This window comes from Rhinatrema bivittatum, chromosome 5, assembly GCF_901001135.1.
Source record: "Rhinatrema bivittatum chromosome 5, aRhiBiv1.1, whole genome shotgun sequence".
In the NCBI taxonomy this organism is placed as follows: domain Eukaryota; kingdom Metazoa; phylum Chordata; class Amphibia; order Gymnophiona; family Rhinatrematidae; genus Rhinatrema; species Rhinatrema bivittatum.
This window is the reverse complement of record NC_042619.1, coordinates 336929146-336950784: the sequence shown is the minus strand read 5'-3', so window position 1 is coordinate 336950784 and position 21639 is coordinate 336929146. Positions and strand designations below refer to the sequence as shown.

Sequence of the window (21639 nt, the reverse complement as noted above, 5' to 3'; positions counted from 1 at the left end):
AAACCCCATTCTTCCTTCCCCCCCCCCCTCAGGTAAGAAGCAGAAATTCCTGGATGCCATTGGCCGGTATGTCTTCCAGGGTTCAGTGCTCATCTTTCATATTGCCTCTTACCAGCTCTATATGACCCAATATAATAGGGTCTTATTCAAGCAGATACAGGACTTTGCAGAGTCCCTTCCTCAACAGTTCCAGGAACAGCTTGAAACCCTGGTACACAAGGGTTTTGAGGCAGGGAAGCATGAAATAAGATCATCTTATGATATCTTCGACACTGCTTCCAGGGTATCTGCAGCTGTTATTTCTGCAAGAAGATGGGCCTGGCTTAAGTCTTCGGACTTGCGCCCTGAAGTACAAGACAGATTATTTGATCTGCCCTGCATAGGAGACAATCTGTTTGGCGAACAGATTCAACGGATGGTGGTGGAACTCAAGGAGCATCATGAGACCCTTCACCAACTCTCTCTGATGCCTTCCAAGTATTCTTCCAAACAGCCATTCAGGAAGGATACTAAAAAGTCATTCTTCCGTCCAAAGAAGTCTTACCCACCACCGTCTAGAACTCGTTCCACGAGACCTTTCCAAAATACCCAGTCTCGTCAACCTCAGAAACAAAAGCCACAAGCAGCTCCTCAGCCGGGCCCTGCTTCCAGCTTTTGACTCATGCTTAGAGAGCAGCAACCAGCTTCCACTGCCTCAGATACCAGCAGGAAGTCGATTGTGCCATTTCCACAACAGGTGACACACAATCACCTCAGACCAGTGGGTCCTTGCCATAATCTCTCAGGGTTATTACTTGAACTTTCTCTCCATCCCACCAGACTCCCCACCTCTGCTGACATGGGGAACATCCGACCACTCACTACTCCTGGAACAGGAGGTCTCCCTCCTCCTCCAGTCCAGAGCAATAGAACCAGTTCCCTATTCCCAACAAGGCTTAGGATTCTATTCCCGGTACTTTCTAATCCCCAAAAAATCAGGCGGTGTTCGACCAATTCTGGACCTACGTGGCCTCAACAAGTACCTCCACCAAGAAAAGTTCAAGATGTTAACCTTGGGTTCCCTTCTTCCTCTTGTGCAAAGAGGAGACTGGCTCTGCTCTCTTGACCTCCAGGATGCGTACACACACATTGCAATAATCATCTCATCGCAAATTTCTGAGATTTCTGGTAGGCCCCAAGCACTATCAGTACCGAATGCTACCATTCGGCCTAGCATATGCACAATGAGTCTTCACCAAGTGCCTCGTAGTAGTAGCAACCTTCCTCAGGACTCAAGGTGTTCATGTCTACCCCTATCTAGACGTTTGGTTGATCAGGGCTTCCACTCAGCAAACTGCTCTGTCATCCCTACATCTTACCTTACACACACTGATTTCGCTAGGATTTCTCATCAACTACGAGAAATCCTGCTTAGTTCCATCTCAGACTTTGTCCTTCATAGGGGCAGACTTGGACACCCTTCAAGCAAAGGCATTTCTGCCTTGACAGAGAGCTCTCTCTCTCTCATTTCTCTCACACACCAGCTACAGTCTCAGCAGAACTCGACTGCACGCCACTTCCTCATCCTGCTGGGACACATGACGTCCTCAGTACAGGTTACCCCAATGGCCCGCTTGGCCATGAGAGTCATGCAGTGGACGCCACAGTCACAATGAACTCAATCCATCCAGCCTCTATCGACCATTGTCCACATCACCAACCCACTTCGTCAGTCACTAGCCTGGTGGAAAAATCAGATCAATCTCCTCCAAGGCCTACCCTTCCAGGCTCCAGACCCTCAAATAATTCACAGCACCGATGCTTCCAATCTTGGCTGGGGAGCTCATGTCGCCAATTTGCAGACACAAGGACCTTGGTCTCCAGAGGAAGCCAAACACCAAATCAGTTTCCTGGAGCTGCGAGCAATCAGATATGCTCTCAGGGTATTTCAGGATCACCTTTCCAACCAGGTCATCCTGATTCAGACGGACAACCAGGTGGCCATGTGGTACATCAACAAACAGGGAGGGATGGGCTCCTACCTACTGTGTCAGGAAGCTGCGCAGATATGGGCGGAGGCCCTCTCCCATTCGATGTACCTCAGGGCCACCTACTTGCCGGGAGTGGACAATGTGTTGGCAGACAAGCTGAGTCGCGCCTTTCAAACGGACAAGTAGTCTCTCGAGCCCACAGTGGCGGACTCAATATTCCAACGTTGGGGTTATCCTCACATAGACCTCTTTGCGTCACCTCAAAACCACAAAGTAGAGAACTTTTGCTCTCTCATTCGCAGCCAACACTCTCAGCCAAGAGATGCGTTCTCCCTCTCATGGGCAACTGGTCTCCTATATGCATTCCCTCCACTTCCACTTCTCTCGAAGACTCTCGTGAAGTTAAGTCAGGACAGTGGAAGCATGATCCTGATAGCACCTTACTTGGCTCGCCAAGCGTGGTTTCCAATACTTCAGGACCTCTCCATTCGCATGCACATTTCCTTGGGAAAGGACCCGCTTCTGATCACTCAGAACAACGGGTGCCTACGCCACCCCAATCTTCAGGCCTTGTCCCTGATGGCCTGGATGTTGAGAGGTTAATTCTTCAGCCACTTAACCTTTCAGAGCCAGTTTCCCATGTCCTGATTGCTTCAAGGAAGCCTTCCACAAGAAAATCTTATCTTTACAAATGGAACAGGTTTAAATCATGGTGTTCTTCTCAATCCCTTGATCCCTTTACCTGTTCCTCCACGAAGTTTCTAGACTATCTCTGGCACTTGTCAGAATCAGGTCTAAAAACTTCCTCCATCAGAATGCATGTCAGTGCGGTAGCCACCTTCCATAAAGGTATCGGGGACATTCCTATTTCAGTACAACCCCTCGTAACACGTTTTCTGAAGGGCTTGCTTCACCTCAAGCCTCCACTGCACCTTCCGGCCCCTTCTTGGGACCTCAATCTGGTTTTGGGTCGGCTCATGAAACCACCATTCGAACCTCTCCAATCCTGTGATCTTCGCTATCTCACATGGAAAGTGATTTTTCTTCTGGCAATAACATCTGCTTGCAGAGTTAGTGAGTTACAGGCCCTAGTTACCTATCCGCCTTACACTAAACTTCTGCAGGACTGGGCAGTACTCCGCACTCACCCTAAGTTCTTACTTAAGGTAGTATCGGAGTTTCACATTAATCAATCCATTATACTACCTACCTTCTTTCCCAGGCCTCACTCCAATCCAGGAGAACAGTCTCTGCATATCCTTGATTGTAAACGTGCTCTAGCATTCTATCTAGACCGTACAGCTGCCCACAGGAAAAGCACTCAATTGTTTGTCTCTTTCCTTTCCACCAAATTGGGTAAGCAGACTCTCTCCTCCTGGTTAGCGGACTGCATATCCTTGTGCTATCAGCAAGCAGGCATTCCACTTCAAGACCATGTTAAAGCACACTCTGTGACGGCCATGGCGACTTCAGTAGCACACCTACGCTCGGTGCCGCTTCCTGACATTTGCAGGGCAGCTACCTGGAGTTCTCTCCTTACCTTTACAGCCCATTATTGCTTAGACAAGGCCGGAAGACAAGATTCCATCTTCGGCCAATCTATCTTGCGCAACCTTTTTACAACTTAACATACCAACACTCTTCCGCCTGCCCGTTAAGGTTCAGGATGCCGTCTACCAAATTCCACCCCAGTCCTTGTGCCTATTGCACATCTTGGGTACATTTGGTGCATTTTTCGAACATCCTCAGCTTAGTACTCACCCATATGTGAGGACTACCATCCTGCTTGTCCTGTGAGAAAGCAAATGTTGCTTACCTGTAACAGGTGTTCTCATAGGACAGCAGGATGCTAGTCCTCACGAAACCCGCCAGCCACCCCACGGTGTTGGGTTTGTTTTCTTATTTTATTTTTCGGCACTTTCTGTAGCTATAAACAAGACTGAAGGGGGGGGACCCTTGCTGGCTGCAGGTTTAGTGCCATGCTAGGCATGCCCAGTAGGTGCCAGTCAAAGTTCTAGAAACTTTGACAAAAGTGTTCTGTGATTAGGCTCCCATCCTATGATGTCACCTATATGTGAGGACTAACATCCTGCTGTCCTGTGAGAATACCTGTTACAGGTAAGCAACATGTGCTATCTCTGGCACTTGAAGTTAATGGTGGCCACTGGAGTTGGTCCCTTGATCCAGGACTCAAATGCAATTGTTCTTGGCACTGTAATCTTTACAGTCTCAGGGTTACGAGGTGGTTCATGCCATCCTATGTGCCATAATGGAGAGGCTGTCAGGAGCACCCTAACTGGCTGGTGGTCATGTTAGATACAAGCCTAGTGGGCTAGGCAGCTTACTATCATGACCTGTAGCCCAAGAGCTGTGGGACCATAAATAATTTGCTCCCCCCATTGCACAGTTTATAATATATATGCATAATTTTAGCATGTCTGTACTACGTATGCATATATGTGCTAAGTTTATGTACACTATTGAAAATTATCCTCTATATGTCTAATAATGCTATAGAAATTCTTAGTAGTAAGAGTCCAAGCAACCTCGAGCAGTTTGAAGAAGCAAGAAGTCCAGGTTTGAAAAGCTTACACATTTTGTGAACTTCCTATATTATATCATTGACAGGGCCTCAGCCCTCATAGTGTTATAAAGCAGATGCCCATCCTTATAGGTACTGGTTTGTAGTAATTCAAACAGTTGGTGGGAGGTAATGTAGAGAAAATCTACTGAACACTAAGTTACATATCTGTGACCTTTTTCTTTGGTTTTATACAAATGCCTTTGTTTATGTGGGGGAAAACTGAAATTGGATAGGGCCTGTTCTATGTACAGTTCTGAACTAATGATTTTCACATGGAATGACGGTATATAAAACAATAAATAAAATATGGTGTATATATGGTATATCCAAAGAGTGGTGCTAGATAAAACACCTTTTGTAAGGTTTGTCACAGATAAGTAACTGTTTTATCTGTTATGAAGTGGTAAATGTTTCTGGAATTGTCCCTGTAGCATGGGGCTGGGGGTTCTTTTCCTTTTTGATTCTGAATTCAATTCTAGGTGAACAAGATTGAACTTCAATATGCTAAGGTAGCCAAAAAAATGGATATGAAGAGGTTAAAATACAGCATGTGGAACCTGCTGACAGTTGGACAGGAGGAACAGGCTGAGAATGAGGTGAGGGTCCCACAATAAATAGGCTTTGTCTGCCATCAAGAGGCACCATAAGATTTCATGCATTAATGTTACAATATGTTGTATAATTCTGAATCCCTCCCTATCCAAAGGTCATTATTCTTTTACTTTTTCTACTGTAATCCAGATTTATTCTATGTAGGCATGAGTTGGCACAATATGTGCTCTCCTCTGTCAGAGCTATAAAAAGGTCTGTTCATTTCATGCCAGTGGTATATTCTCATTTTAAAAATTAATTCTTACACATTATAGGTAGATGTTTTGAGTCTCACTCTAGGTTAATAGGGAACCATCAACTGTATTCCAGTAACAGAGTGTTAGAGATGAGAGGAAAGGAGGGAAAGGAGAGGATCACCTTGCTGGTGGCTGAAAAGAATCAGTAAGTGCTGCTTGGAGAAACTTTTAAAACTTAAAAGTATTGGAGAAAAGTAAAGTATTGGGGTATTTTATTTAGTGTGTTCGTCTGTTTTGGTTTTAAATAGGTAGTCAGAAAGGTAGGCAACAAACAGAAGTTTGTGTGTTTGCATTTCCCAACCCTCCCATCCTTTTCCCACTCACCCGTAGCTCATCCTTTACTTTATAGGTAAATGTCACTTTCACAGTTTAAAAGAAAAAAAAAAGCTTTTTAAATTAAACTCAGAAATTCTCTACACATTATCAAGAATTTGATCATTCCCTTGTAGGTCACTACCAGATATATATAGTGAATACACTAATACATTTAAAGGATCCTAATTGTATGCATTCCTACTCCCATAGCAACCTAAAACTTAATTAGGAACAGAAAAAATTTATGATGGAGGCAGCAGTCCAGTAGCAAGAGTGGGGCCTCCCAGTCTTTTGAATTGAGTGTCACATATATGATTTTTTACCCACCAGAAATTGTACATGTGCATCTGATGCAAAGAGCTCCTGTCTCTCAGAGAACAAGTCCGATCTGGAGGAGCAGACAGAGAGGTATATAGATGAGACCTTCAGGGACATAGTAGCCAACTCCCGACTCCAGTCTGGGAGCTCTCGGGCTGCCTTGGAGGATGAAGGTCTCATGATAGGAGAGCATCAACCTGGTGCAGCAGGAAATGATCCTGAAGCATTGTCCTTTAACACTGAAGATGGGTCTCCAAGGGCTACTGCCCAGGACGGAAGGGTTACGTCGGCAGTATAGTTTGTGATTTGATTAGATTGTAGACAGCTGGGTGGCTGGTGGGTGTAAGGATCGCATGGTAACATTCCTGGTGCGAAGGTGGTGGACCTCGCGTGTCACCTAGATAGGATTTTAGACAGTGCTGGGGAGGAGCCGGCTGTCATGGTACATGGGGCACCAACGACATAGGAAAATGTGGGAGGGAGGTTCTGGAAGCCAAATTTAGGCTCTTACGGGCCGATACAGTACAGTGCGCTCTGGTGGAGCAGAAGAATTTTAGGTTATCCTTGGCAACAGTTAGGGTACTAGAGCACTCTACTGGCTGGAACAGTCCTAGGGAATTGGCTGGATAAGAGGAGGAGCTATCCAGCAGAGGTTCTGGATTTCAGCTTTCTACCTTACAGGCCGATACAGAAAAACGTGTGGGAGAGCCGGCACACGCACAGGCCACTCTCCTGGGCACGCGATTCAGGAGGATGGCCTATGCAAATTAGGGCCCGCGGTAAAAAGAGGCGCTAGGGACACTAGCGTGTCCCTAGCGCCTCCTTTTTGACAGGAGTGGCGGCTGTCAGCGGGTTTGACAGCTCCAGTGGAGCGCACTGTTAGCCCGGGTTTGGATGCGCTTTTTTGACGTGCTAGTTTTACCCCTTATTTAGTAAGGGGTAATAGCGCGTCAAAAAACGCGTGGCCAACCCCCCCCCCCCCCCCCCCCCCCCCCCCCCGTAACTAATAGCGCCCGCAACATGCAAATGCATGTTGATGGCCCTATTAGTTATTCCCGCGCGATCCAGAAAGCAAAATGTGCAGCGAAGCCGCACGTTTTACTTTCAAAAATGAACGCCTGCCGGCACCGGGGAAATGTACAGAAAAGCAGAAAAAACTGCTTTTCTGTACACCCTCCAACTTAATATCATAGCGATATTAAGTTGGAGGCCCAAAAAAAAAAAGTAAAATCGGCCAGCGGGTTATGCCGGCAAAATTAAGCATCGGCTGTCAGACCCGCTGACAGCCGCCGCTCCTGTCAAAAAGGAGGTGCTAGGGACGCGCTAGTGTCCCTAGCGCCTCTTTTTCCCGTGGGCCATAATTTGCATAGGCCACCCTCCTGAGTCACGCGCCCAGGAGAGTGGCCTGGGCGCTCACTGGCTCTTTTGTGCATTTTCTGTATTGGCCTGTAAGGTAGAAAGCTAAAATCCAGAACCTCTGCTGGATATCTCCTCCTCCTCTTATCCAGCCAATTCCCTAGGACTGTTCCAACCAGTAGAGTGCTCTAGTACCCTAACTGTTGCCAAGGATAACCTAAAATTCTTCTGTGTGGGGACATAGATAAGAGCATGATGAGAAATCCAAAAGCATTTTCTGAAATGTTTCCTGTTCCACATGCAGATCCGCAGAGGCAGCGCTCTGCAGATGAGCAATAGTACAAGGAAGAGGGATTCCGTTTTTTGTAAGGAACTGGGAAACCTTTTGGGGAAAGGGGCGTCTTTTCCGACGGGGTGTACTCCACCTTAACCAGGGTGGAACCAAACTGCTGGTATTAACCTTAAAAAGGAGATAGAGCAGCTTTTAAACTAGAGCAAAGAGGAAAGCCAACAGTCGCTCAGCATTGCATGGTTCGGAGGGAGGTATCTTCAAAGGTGTTAGAAAACCTGGCCACGATTCGCGGCGGCCGGGTCTTCCCACTGTAATGAAACCGCTGTCTGATGGGAGGAGCAATCAGATAGGAGTTAGCCATCTATAGTATTTAGTGTTGTGGGTGGATCCTTGGACCAGTGGCAGAAGACCACGCCCCCGGGGAAGATCCCGAAAGAGACCACCGGTCAGGCTCAGAGTATGGAGACAGACACACACTAGTTCTTTTATTAGACAGTATACTGAACCACCAGAGGGTGATAGTAGTGAGCTGGAATGCCCGGCTAGGCTGTAGTCCTTCAGAAGCTGGAACAGCGATCCCTGGAGGCTGAGCTGAAGAGAAACTGAAAATTAGTGAGTAGGCAGGGTAAGCAGAGTTCATGTACCGAACCTGATGGTAAGACTCACACAATGTCTCATAGAAGCCCAGGAGCTGGAATGTATAGACCCTCGAAGAGCGAGTACCTGGTTCCAGGGAAAGCTCTGAGAGAGCGATGGTAACTCACAGATGATGTAGGCAGTGCTGACTTCCTGGCAGAAGTGAATTCGAAGAAGTCCAGGAGCAAGGGTCCTCGAGGAGCGAGTACCGGTTCCAGACTGCAATCTACAAAGTAAGAGAGAGAACGAGGTCCCCGAGGAGCGGGTACCCCTGGTTAGTCCGAGGAGGCAGAGTAGCTTGGAAAGTCAAAGCGAGTCTGTTGTCATTCTTTGCGAACTCGATGTGTCAGCAAATTCTAAGACCTTAAATATCTGTCGTGAGTGATGTCATCTTCAGGGGACACCCCCAAGGTTTGCGCCATCACCGGTACTTCAGTTGGGGCCGCGCCGCACGCCCCTAGGCCTCCAGGAAACATGGCGGTTAGCTGCGTGGAGCTGGTCCGGGGACGCCGGAGGACCTTGGCAGGAAGACGCCGCTGCAGCCAATCTTCCCGCAGCCGAAGAGGGAGGCGCCAAAGAGGTGAGGAGGGCGGAGAGAGGGCGTCGGGAACCAACGGACACAACACCCACCTGCTCCGGCAGGTCTGGACGCTCCGTTCTCAGCATCAGGGTCCACCGCCGCGTTCCCTGGGCGTTGTGGGTCGATCGCGTTGCTCGGGTCAGCAGTGTCGGTGCAGGCCCCTCAGGACTTGCGAGCGAGACAGTGACGTCATTGGATGTCTTAAAGCGGCGGCAGCTGAGTTTTAGGGTTCGAGGCAAAGAACTGTCATTGGGAGCTTTGGACCTGATTTAAAACAGCAACGGTCTTGGATTTCTTTGTCCTGGCAACAGTCGTGGGTGAGTGAGGTCTGCCAGTCTGCCCCAGCTTCATTTTTGAGGTCTGTGAGCTTGTTCCAGCTTCGTCCTGAACCAGCTTCAGCTTGATCCAGCTTTGTTCTGAGCCTGCTTCAACTAGATCCAGCTACGGTCAAATCTTAATCCAGCCTGTTCCAGATCCAGTACTTTTCACAATTCAGCTACCTTCCAAAGACTGAATTCCAGAGGAACATGGACTGGTAGGAATTAATATTTTGTTTGGTTTTCTTTGCTTGCACTGCCTTCCGCTGACAATTTCTCAGGGGCTCCATCTTTGAGACGAACTTCATAATGTCATGGAGAAAGGGTCCACAATCTCAACAAAAGGATACTAATGAAGCATTAGAGTTAGGGCATCTCAACAGAGAGGTTCCAATAATAAGAAAAGTAATCAAAGTGCCTATAATTAAAAACTCACCTGAGCTAAAAGATCCCAATTTATCCCTATCAACTGAAAACCAGAATGTAAATACAAACAAAAAACACACTTTTAAATGTTTGTATGCTAATGCCAGAATTCTAAAAAGTAAGATTGGAGAATTAGAGTGTATAGCAGTGAATAATGACATAGACTTAATTGGTATCTCAGAAACATTTTGGAAGGAGGATAACCAATGGGACAGTGCTATGCCAGGGTACAAATTATAGGCAGTGATAGAGAGGAGTATCTTGGTGGCAGGGTGGCGCTTTATGTCCAGGATGGCATAGAATCCCACAGGATAAAGATCTTGCATGAGACTAAATGCACAATTGAATCTTTATGGGTAGAAATCCATTGTGTGTTAGGGAAGAGTATAGTGATAATAGTATATTTCCTGGCTTGTAGCCAGATGGACTCAGAACGAATGGGTATAGTATGCTCGTGCTAGCAGTTGGAGACTGATCTGACGTCAGCACGGGTATATATACCCCCACAGGAAGCGTAGCAACTCAGTAATTTCCGTCTCCAAAGCAGTTTGGAGAGCCTGCACGCTCGCTGAGCGTGTTTCCAATCTACTTTCTACTTTCTACTTTCTACTTTCTTCTTACTAAATTTCTACTGCAACATCGAGCCCCGCACTCCTGCGGTGATACCCTTGGGGTCCCTCCCCCAGTAGAGATTCCCAGGGTGATTTCCGTGATCCCCCGGAGGTTTAAGACCTCGGTCCAGTGGCCGAATCGTGGCAGGGACGTAGCCCCCGGGCGAGGCTCGGGTGTGGCGAGCGAGGCACCTCGGTCCCGGCGTGGACGAGGCAGCGGGTGCATATCCTCAAACGCGGCGGTGAAGGTACTTACCCTCTCCCCCCGCAGCCGGAGACCACCCGGGTTCCAGCCGGGAAGCGCCGAGGATCAGGTAAGGCGTACATCTCTTACTTTTGGTCTCCGAGGAACCGAGGATCGGCGGCGTGGTCTGTAGGCGGCACGCCGTGGAGGGCGCCATTTTGTTGGCCTTGTTCAGGTATTGAGCGCCCGTGATAGGCGCCTGTCTATGACTAAGCGCATATTATATACATCATTGTGCGCTGACCGCTTATTGCTGAGAGCATATTGAATACCATTGAACGTGTATTGCTAACCGCTTATTGTTGAGAGCATATTGAATACCATTGAACGTGTATTGCTAACCACTTATTGCTGAGAGCATATTGAATACCATTGAGCGTGTATTGCTAACCGCTTATTGCTGAGAGCATATTGAATACCATTGAGCGTGTATTGCTAACCGCATATTGCTGAGAGCATATTGAATACCATTGAGCGTGTATTAATAACCGCATATTGCTGAGAGCATATTGAATACCATTGAGCGTGTATTGCTAACCGCATATTGCTGAGAGCATATTGAATACCATTGAGCGTGTATTAATAACTGCATATTGCTGAGAGCATATTGAATACCATTGAGCGTATCTTGCTGCCGCATATTATTGTGCGCCTGTTGTATTAAGCGTATATTGCTGCCGAATATTATTGTGCGCCTGTTATATTATACGTATATTGCTGCCGCATATTATTGTGTGCCTGTTATATTAAGCGTATATTGCTGTCGCATATTATTCTGCGCCTGTTATATTAGGCGTTTATTGCTGCCACATATCATTATGCGCATACTTTTCAATGGAACAGAACGCCTCAGCGTCTTCAGCGGGGGCGCCTCCTGCCTCCGGCATTAAAGCCCTCGGCCTCTGCTCCGCATGCCAGCTTAGAGCCACGCACAGTGAAGAGCCAGACTCCCTATGTGCCCAATGTGAGGAGGCCGTGGGACCCTCGGGCCAGGACCGGTCTCAGCCACGATTTGCTGACAGTTCCCCAGGGGCTACCCCGGATTTAGCGGGCAGTCTCGACCAATCTGGAATCCCGGGGATTTTGTACCCCGACGATTAGAGACTGCTTCAGTTTCCTGGGTGGATCTCTTTAAGGGGATTCATGCCTTTGTACAGATGCAAACGGCTTCCCGTCCAGGCCCTGCGGTTCCTGCTGTTCCTGCTGTTCCTGTTGTTCCTGCTGTTTCTGTTGTTCCTGCTGTGGCTGCGACTGCGGCGGCTGCTGTGGCTGCTGCTGCGGTTGTGGCTCCAGCGGATCCTGTTCCTGGACCCTCACGCCCTTCTCGTGAGCGGGACCTCCCGCCGCTAGACAGTCCGGATCAGTCGGACCAGGAGGTTTCACCGGATGAGTCCGAACTCCCGGACGAGGGGGAACTTCCCTCAGGGATTGAGCCATATAGAACCATGAGGCGGTTCTTCCCTAAAGAGGATCTCTCCGACCTGGTGTCTCAGTGCCTGGCGGAGTTGGATATTACAGGTCCCAGCGCTACGGTACCCTCTGCGCAGAACCCCCTGCTGGAAGGTCTTCGTCCTACAGCCCGCCATTTTCCATTCTTGCAAGCAGCACAACAAGAATGGGCTGCACCAGCGGCCTCATTCAAAGGGGGTCGGGCCCTGACAGGCATGTACCCCCTGGCACCGGCTATCCAGGAGCTGCTGGCGTTCCTTCAGGTGGACGCCTTGATTAGCGCTGTGGTCAAGCGCACTACCATTCCACTTGAGGGGGGGGGGCGGCCCTCAAGGAGCCTCATGACCGGCGACTGAACGCCATTCTGAAACACACTTTTGAGGTGGCAGCTTTATCTTTGCGGATCGCAACCTGCTGCACAGTGGTGACGCGTTCCTGTTTGTCACAGGTCAGGAACAACGCTCCAGCAGCAGACATGGAGTCAGCTCTCTCGTTCCTCATGGATGCGGCATCAGACCTAGTCCGGACAACAGCCAAGGGGATCTCATCCTCCATAGCCGCCAGGAGGCAGCTCTGGATCCGGAAATGGTCGGCCGATGCTCCTTCGAAGACACGCCTCACCAGATTGCCCTTTAAGGGCTCTTTCCTGTTTGGCAGCGACCTTGATAAACTGGCCAGCACATGGGGCGCCTCTCCAGTACCTCGACTGCCGGAAGATCGGTTCAGAAGGAACCAGAGCGCCTTTCCAAGGCCCTCCAGGGGTAGAAGCTCCCAGCGCTTCATTCCTACAGGAGTCGCTACCAGGCACCTCGTCCTCAGGCCCGGAATCAGTCCTTTCGGACCAAGCAGCGCAAGAGGGGAGCAGGCCCGGGCTCAGGTCCCGGCCGCGCCTCACAATGAGAATCCGCCGATTCATCTGGGGGACGGAGACATAGGGGGCAGGTTAACCCCCTTCTACCCCAGATGGGTCGAGATTACGTCGGAGCAGTGGGTCCTCGCCATCATCCGAGAGGGGTATTATCTGGACTTTCATCACCTTCCTCCGGACAAGTTTGTGGAATCTTCATGTCCTATACACAAGAAGGCAGCATTGGAAGCTACCCTGGCGAGGCTCCTGTCCTTGAAAGCCATCATCCCAGTCACTGCATGAGAAGTGAATTCTGGACATTATTCCATTTATTTCATGGTACCCAAGAAAGGGGGCACCTTTCGGCCTATACTGGACCTCAAGTCAGTCAATCGATACTTAAGGGTCCCGAGGTTTCGCATGGAAACTCTGCGCTCCGTCAAGACCGCAGTACAGCCAGGAGAATTCCTCATGGCATTATACTTGTCGGAAGCCTACCTGCATATCCCGATCCATCCGGATCATCAGCGCTACCTACGCTTCAAAGTTCTAGGACGCCACTTCCAATTCCAGGCTCTGCCCTTCGGGTTGGCCACGTCACCGCGGACCTTCACCAAGGTGGTCGTAGTGGTGGCAGCGGCACTCAGACAGGAAGGAATTCAGGTCCATCCCTACCTAGACGATTGGCTGATCAGGGCGAAATCACGAGAGGAGAGCCATCGGACAACCGACAGAGTGATCGCCCTTCTGGAAAGCTTGAGCTGGGTAATCAACCTCAGCAAGAGTTGCCTACAGCCTTCCCAGTCGCTGGAATACCTGGGAGTACAGTTCGACACCCAGGCAGACACAGTCAGTCTCACTACCAAGAGAAGGTTAAAACTTCAGACGCGTATCTGGTACTTGATGGGAGCCAGTCGGCCCATAGCTTGGGATTATCTGCAGGTTCTTGGTCTCCTGGCATCCACCCTGGAAGTGGTACCTTGGGCAAGGGCCCATATGAGACCTCTGCAACGCTTCCTGCTCTCTCGATGGAGCCCCTGTTTCCGGAACTATTCCACGCACCTACCTCTGCCTGCCAGAGTACGGACCCAGTTACGGTGGTGGTTGCAGTCTGACCACACGAGCAGGGGGTCGAAGATGTCCTCCCCCAAGTGGACTCTGCACACCACAGATGCCAGCCTGCGGCTGGGGGGCACACTGCGAAGGACTCACCGCACAAGGGCGGTGGAACAGAGAAGAGTCAGCGTGGAACATCAACCGTCTAGAGGCTCGGGCATTCCGATTGGCATGCCTTCGATTTGCTCACAGACTGAAGAACAGAGCAGTCAGAGTGATGTCCAACAACGCCAACACGGTGGCATACATCAACCGTCAGGGCGGAACCAGAAGCCGACAAGTATCTCTGGAGATCGCCCCACTGATGGCTTGGGCAGAGGTGAATCTTCAGGACATCTCCGCCGTCCACATTGCCGGGAAGGACAACACCACGGCAGACTTCCTCAGCAGAGAAAGCCTAAATCCGGGAGAGTGGCAGCTGTCACCCACAGCCTTCCAGATGATTGTGGATCACTGGGGGATTCCGGACATGGATTTACTGGCGGACAAGTCCAATGCTCAAGTACCCAGATACTTCAGCCACAAGCTCGACCCGTTCTCACACGGAATCGATGCCCTGGTTCAGCCATGGCCTCCAGGGACTCTGCTATACGCCTTTGCTGGGCGCCATCATCCACAAGATTCAGAAACACCGGGGCCTAGTTCTTCTAGTGGCACCAGACTGGCCAAGAAGACCCTGGTATGCGGACATGAGAAGACTACTGGCAGGGGAGCCTCTTCCCCTGCCTCCTCTCCAGGACCTTCTACGTCAAGGTCCCATCCTCCACGAGGATCCGGCTCAATTCTCTCTTACGGTCTGGCCATTGAGAGGGCTAGACTGAAGAAAAGAGGTTACTCGGAGCCCGTGATAGATACACTCCTCCGAGCTCACAAGTTTTCCACATCCCTCTCCTTCGTAAGGAGCTGGAGAGGGATTCGAAGCATGGTGCGACACTCTTGGCACCAATCCACATGCGACCACAATCCCTATTGTGTTGGATTTCCTGCAAGATGGACTTCAGAAGGGTCTCTCCCTCAGCTCCATCAAGGTTCAGGTGGCTGCGCTGTCTTGCTACGGTCCCAGGAGGGATGGCAAGACCATTGCCAAGCACCCAGATGTTTCTCGCTTCTTGAAAGGAGTCAAGCATGTTCATCCGCCACTGAAGTGGCCTGTGCCCTTATGGAACCTCAACCTTGTTTTGGATTTCCTCGCGGGATCCACCTTCAGACCCCTTCGGGGCCTGTCTCCCCGTTCTCTAACCTTGAAGATGGTGTTCTTGCTGGCGGTGTGCTCAGCACGCCGCATCTCAGAGCTACAAGCACTGTCCTGCCGTGATCCCTTTCTCAGAATCACTCCTGAGGCTATCCATCTTCGTACGGTTCCCTCCTTTCTACCTAAAGTGGTTTCACAGTTTCATCTTAACCAAACCATATCCTTGCCTACCACGGCAGATTTGAAGAAATCTGAAGAAGGGAGTTTATTACGCCATCTCGACATTGGCAGATTGCTGCCCAGATATCTGGAAGTGACACAAGAAGTACGAAAGACGGACCATCTGTTCGTCCTGCATAGCGGAAAGAAACAAGGTGAAGCAGCATCGCGGCCCACCATCGCCCGCTGGATTAAAGAAGTTATCTGAGCAGCTTACGTAGAGGCTGGGAAATCTCCGCCTCTACATGGTCCTCCCTCCATACCTTCTCCAGGTTCTACTGTCTGGATGTCCAGGCCAGGGAGGACACAGCATTTGCGAGGGCGGTACTACATGGTTCTCAGGCAGCCTCCCGCCCAGGCTGGGAGTAAAGCTTTTGTACATCCCATTCGTTCTGAGTCCATCTGGCTACACGCCAGGAAATGTTGAGATTATTTACCTGATAATCTCCTTTTCCTTAGTGTAGACAGATGGACTCAGCATCCCGCCTAGCTGCCTGTGTACATGGGTTTCACCGATTCAAGGTAAGCCAAGTCATTTGTTTACATAAGAGCGTCCCCTTTTGCCAGGTGCCGACACCTTCCGGTTGGGAATGCTGGTGGTCTCCAGCTACTATCAATCGGTCAGGGAAATGCTGTTTCACTATTTCACTGAGCGTCAGTACACACATCCATAACAGCTTTTGCAAGGAAGATTACTGAGTTGCTACGCTTCCTGTGGGGGTATATATACCCGTGCTGACGTCAGATCCGTCTCCAACTGCTAGCACGAGCATACTATACCCATTCGTTCTGAGTCCATCTGTCTACACTAAGGAAAAGGAGATTATCAGGTAAGTAATCTCAACACTACCGTCCACCTGATCAAAATGATGGACAGTAAAATGCTGAGAGAAATTAGGGAAGCTAACCAAACTGGTAATGGAGTAATAATGGGGGATTTCAATTACCCAAGAACACTGGAGCAGGTAAATGAGTATATTTTCCATTCAATGGTAAATAACTGTTTTATTATTGCAAATGTTCCAATATCCTTACTGTGGCAACTCCATACAAAGTAACAGTCAAGAGTTACAGGTCCCCCGATACGGTCCCGTGTTTCGCGGTGGCTGCATCGGGAGGGACCGGATGATATTCAAAATCTGGAATATAACATGAGTAATCAAACATGGAAAAAGACAGGCTGCAGAAAAACAAGTTACAGTGGGTAATCACATACCTTATAGACAATCATCAGGAGCGCGGGCATCCTCTGCATTTGACAAACATTTAAAGAGCAAAAAGGCGCGAAAGCTAGCTCTCGCGAGATGCTGAGAATGACAGGAAAGCACCTGTAATCGGGTTAACAAATTAACAAAGAAACTGGTGAACCGGTTACAGTAAATATTAACATATCTTATACGCAGGCATCAGGGGAGCGCTCTCAGCATTAGACAGACATTTAAAAGCAGGAGGACACGAAAAATCCGTGCTCCCAAGATGCTGTAAATAACAGGCAGACACCTATAAAACAGTCAACAAAGATCCTAGTAAAACTGATACCATTCGATATCTTTGTTGAGACCATGAGGGGAGACAGAGTTAAGGGTGAAAATCCAGCGCTGCTCTCTCCGACCAAGCATGCCGGGAAAATCTCCACCTCGTAGGGGGGGCGAGACCACCTCTAATACAAGGAAGGAGAGATCAGCGATGGAGTGACCAGCATGGATCCAATGCATTACAAGAGGAGTTGCCACAGTAAGGATATTGGAACATTTGCAATAATAAAACAGTTATTTACCATTGAATGGAAAATATACTCATTTACCTGCACCAGTGTTCTTGAGTACTTGCTTATGTGCAAGGTGTGCTTCTGTTTATGATTGGATTTCAATTACCCCAATATTGACTGGGTAAGTGAAACATCAGGGTATGCTAGAGAGAGAAAGTTCCTAGATGGAATAAATGACAGTTTTATGGAGCAATTGGTTCAGGAACCAACGAGAGAGGGAACAATTTTATATCTAATTCTCAGTTGAGCACAGGATTTGGTAAGAGAGGTAACAGTGGTGGGGTCGCTTGGCAATAGTGACCACAATATGATCAAATTTGAATTAATGACTGGAAGGGGGACAGTAAGTAAATCCATTGCTCTAGCACTAAACTTTCAAAAGGGAAACTTTGATAAAATGAGGAAAATAGAAAAAAACTGAAGGGTAAAAAGTGCAACAGGCCATGGGCACTGCTTCTAGGATGGTATTTTTTAACACAGTACAGAGCTATTCTACGCATTAAAGGTAGAAGGAAGGCAAAATGATTACCAGCATGTTTAAAAGGTGAGGTGAAAAAGGCTATTTTAGCCAAAATAAATCCTTCAAAAATTGGACGAAGGATCTATCAGAATAAAATAGGATAAAGCATAAGCATTGGCAAGTTAAATGTAAGACATTGATAAGACAGACTAAGAGAGAATTTGAAAAGAAGTTGGCCATAAAGGCAAAAACTCACAGTAAGAACTTTTTAAAATATATCCGAAGCAGAAAGCCTGCGAAGGAATCTGTTAGACCATTGGATGGCCAAGGTGTTATTTATTTAGTGAATTTTCTATACCATCATTTAGAGCAGTTCCTTCACAACGGTTCACAACAGACACAAAATATAAAACAGTATAAAAAAAATAATAATTTGATCAAGTGCCAAACATCTCACTTAAAATACAATTTTACATAATAATCACAATACATAAAACATTAAAATGTCAAATATTAATATCCCTAAAATCCTTAGTTCAGTAATAAAAAGAATTAAATCTTATATAACTATATTATAAAGTATCTAAAAATCTTAAAATAAATACCATTTCAAGAAATAAAGCAGATAAAATAAAGCAATTCTGTCTGTCTTTGTATAAACAGCCAGGTTTTGAGATCTATTTTAAAGCGTTTGTGCTCTGTAATTACTCTTAGTTCCTGTGGCATTGAGTTCCATAATGTCGGGCCTGCTAACGATATCTCTCTGTCTCTTACTTGTGTAAGCCGCGCAGATTTTAACAAAGGTATTGGTAAGAGGGCTTTATATGCGGATCGTAGATTTCTTTGTGGGGCATGAATTCGGATTGTTGTATTTAGCCATTCTACATTTTCATCATGTAATATTTTATGGATAGTGCAAAGGATTTTGTACTGAATTCTATGTTCAATTGGAAGCCATTGTAGATCGGCCAGTATTGGGGACACTTAGAGAAGATAAGTCCATCGCGGAAAGGTTAAACTATTTCTTTGCTTTGGTGTTTACTGAAGAGGATGTTTGAAAGATACCTGTTCCGGAGAAGGTTTTCATGCGTGATGATTCAGATCAACTGAACCAAATGGTGAATCTGGAAAATGTGGTATTCCTGACTGTCAAATTGAAGAGTAGTAAATCACCTGGACTGGGTGGTATATATCCAGGGTTCTGAAAGAACTAAAAAATGAAATTTCAGACCTATTTAAATTAATTTGTAACCTATCATTAAAATAATCCTATGTACCTGAAGATTGGAAGATCCAGGGGTGATCCGGTAAACTATAGATGGGTGAACCTGACTTCAGTGCTGGAAAAATCGAGGAAACCGTTATAAAGAATAAAATCACAAAACATTTAGATAGACATGGAATGATTGAACACAGCCAACATGGATTTACCCAGGGGGGAAGTCTTGCCTCACAAATCTCCTACATTTTTTTGAAAGGGTGAATAAACGTGGACAAAGGTGAATCGATAGATGTGGTGTATTTAGATTTTCAGAAGGCGTTAGACAAGTCGCACATGAGAGGCTTCTAAGAAAACTAAAAAGTCATGGGATAGGAGGCGATGTCCTTTCGTGGATTGCAAACTGGCTAAAAGACAGGAAACAGAAAGTAGGTTAAATGGTCAGTTTTCACAGTGGAAAAAGGTAAAAAGTGGAGTGCCACAGGGATCTGTACTTGGACTGGTGCTTTTTAATTTATTTATAAATGATCTGGAAAGGGGGTATGACGAGTGAGGTGATCAAATTTGCGAATGACGCAATTATGCAGAGTAGTTAAATCTCAAGCTGATTGTGATGAATTGCAGGAGGACCTTGCAAGACTGGAAGATTGGGCTTCCAAATGGCAGATGATATTTAACGTGGACAAGTGCAAAGTGATGCATATATGGAAAAATAGCCCTTGCTATAGTTACACAATGTTAGGTTCTATTTTAGGAGTTACTACCCAGGAAAGAGATCTAGGCATCATAGTGGATAATACATTGAAATTGTCAGCCCAGTGTGCTGCGGTGATCAAAAAAGCAAACAGAATGTTAGGAATAACTAGGAAGCGAATGGCAAATAAAATGGAGGATGTCGTAATGCCTCTGTATCACTCCATGGTGAGACCACACCTTGAATACTGTGTGCAATTCTGGTCATAGCATCTCCAAAAGGATATAGCTCTCTGGAGAAAGTGCAAGGAAGGGTGACCAAAATAAGAGGTAAGGCTAAAGGGCTGTTCAGTTTGGAGAAGAGATAACTGAGGTGGGATATGATAGAAGTCTACAAAATCTTGAAAGGACTTGAGCAAGTTAATGTAAATCGGTTATTTACTCTCTCAGATAATAGAAAGACCAGGAGGCACTCCCTGAAGTTAGCAAGTAGCTCATTTAAAACAAATTGAAGAAAATTCTTTTTCACTTTGCGCATAATTAAGCTCTGGAATTCATGCCAGAAGATGTGATTACAACAGTTATTGTAACTGGATTTAAAAAAGGTTTGGATAAGTTCCTAGAGTAAAAATCCATAAACTGCTATTATGGTAATTAATAACCAATAGTAGCTTGTGATTTATCTAATGTTTGGCTACTTGCCAGGTACTTGTGACTTTGATTGGCCACTGTTGGAAACAGGATACTGGGCTTGATGTACTCTTGCGCTGACCCAGTATGGCATGTCTTATGTTCTTATGGGATACCTTCAAAGCTTTCCCCTAAAGAAAGTGGCATTTCTACAGAGGATGGGGGATCTGTTCTTTTAATTAGCAATAATGTCCATGCAAAGGTGATGCAGTTTTTGCAATTTGATCTCTCAAAGGTCTTGCTGGCACTGTTTTCCCTAGTACTAGATTTGCTTATTGTACAAGAACTTCAGAACGCTCTAGTTTAGGATTTGAGAGAATATGCTGGGGCTCAATAGGTAGTGAGTCATAATCCCATCTTCAGAGAATAGTAGTCCTACATAATTACCAGTTTAATGTATGTTTTCCCACCAGAGGCTCATCATTCAGGATAGCAATAAAGACATAATCATATAGTAGCAACCAATCAAATAAAAACATAAATGCCATTATAATTAATAAAAAAAACCAATAGCTAAAATGGAACAAATTAAAGCCAAAAAAAGTGACCATACTAAAAACATATAGGGGTAGATTTTAAAAAGCATTTACTCGAGCAAAACTGGTTTTTGCTCGAGTAAATACACTTTACTCAAGTAAGTGGGCTTTTCAAAATTGCTACAATCTATGCCATTGAATTGTCCATAGGATTTACTCAAGTAAGTGCACTTTACTCGAGTAAATAGCTTTTGAAAATTGCTACGATAGTATGTCACATTTACATGCGTAACTCCTTTGAAAATGACCCCCGTAATAAACAGAGATAAAAATCACACACACAAATGTAATTGCTAATATGGATAAAAACTTTAATTAAAATAGCATAAGGAACTGCCTTTTTGGGTCAGACCAAGGTCCATCAATGTCCGATATCCTGTTTTCATCAGGTCAATCCAGGTCACAAGTACCTGGCAGGATTCCTAATAAAAAATATATTCCATGTTGCTTATGCCCAGAATAAGCAGTGGCTTTCTTCAAGTCGACCTAGTTATGGAATTTTCCTCCAGGAACATGTAAAAATATTTTTTTAAACCCAGCTTCATTGACTGCTTTTACCACATCCTCCGGCAGTGAATTCCAGAAGTTAATTGTGTGTCATTTGAAATAGTAATTTCTCAGATTTGTTTTAAATTTGTTACTTAATAACTTCATAAAATGCCCTTTAGTTTTTTTATTTTTTGAAAGAGTAAACAGATTCGCATTAACCTGTTTCACTTCACTCGTGATTTTATAGACCTTTATCAAAACATGGTCAGAATGGGTCAGTTTCATATGTAAATAAAATCAGAACACTAGTAAAACAAAGTAAGACTTAAAAATAGTGATCAAACTCCAAAAGCCTGGTTAAAAAGCCAGGTTTTTATTATGTGTTTATATGGGATCAAATTGTTAGTAAGATGTGCTTCAGCAGGAAGAACATTCCAAAGAAATGGAGTATAATGGGAAAATGA

General features: G+C 46.4%; 1 protein-coding gene across 1 annotated transcript in view; it reads left to right on the top strand.

Annotated features, from left to right (window-relative positions):
* NCAPH (non-SMC condensin I complex subunit H) overlaps positions 1-21639 on the top strand; it is a 704755-nt gene that overhangs the window by 611877 nt on the left and 71239 nt on the right. The window contains 1 exon segment of the mRNA XM_029604457.1: positions 5034-5150. Coding sequence (XP_029460317.1) covers positions 5034-5150 — 117 coding nt within the window.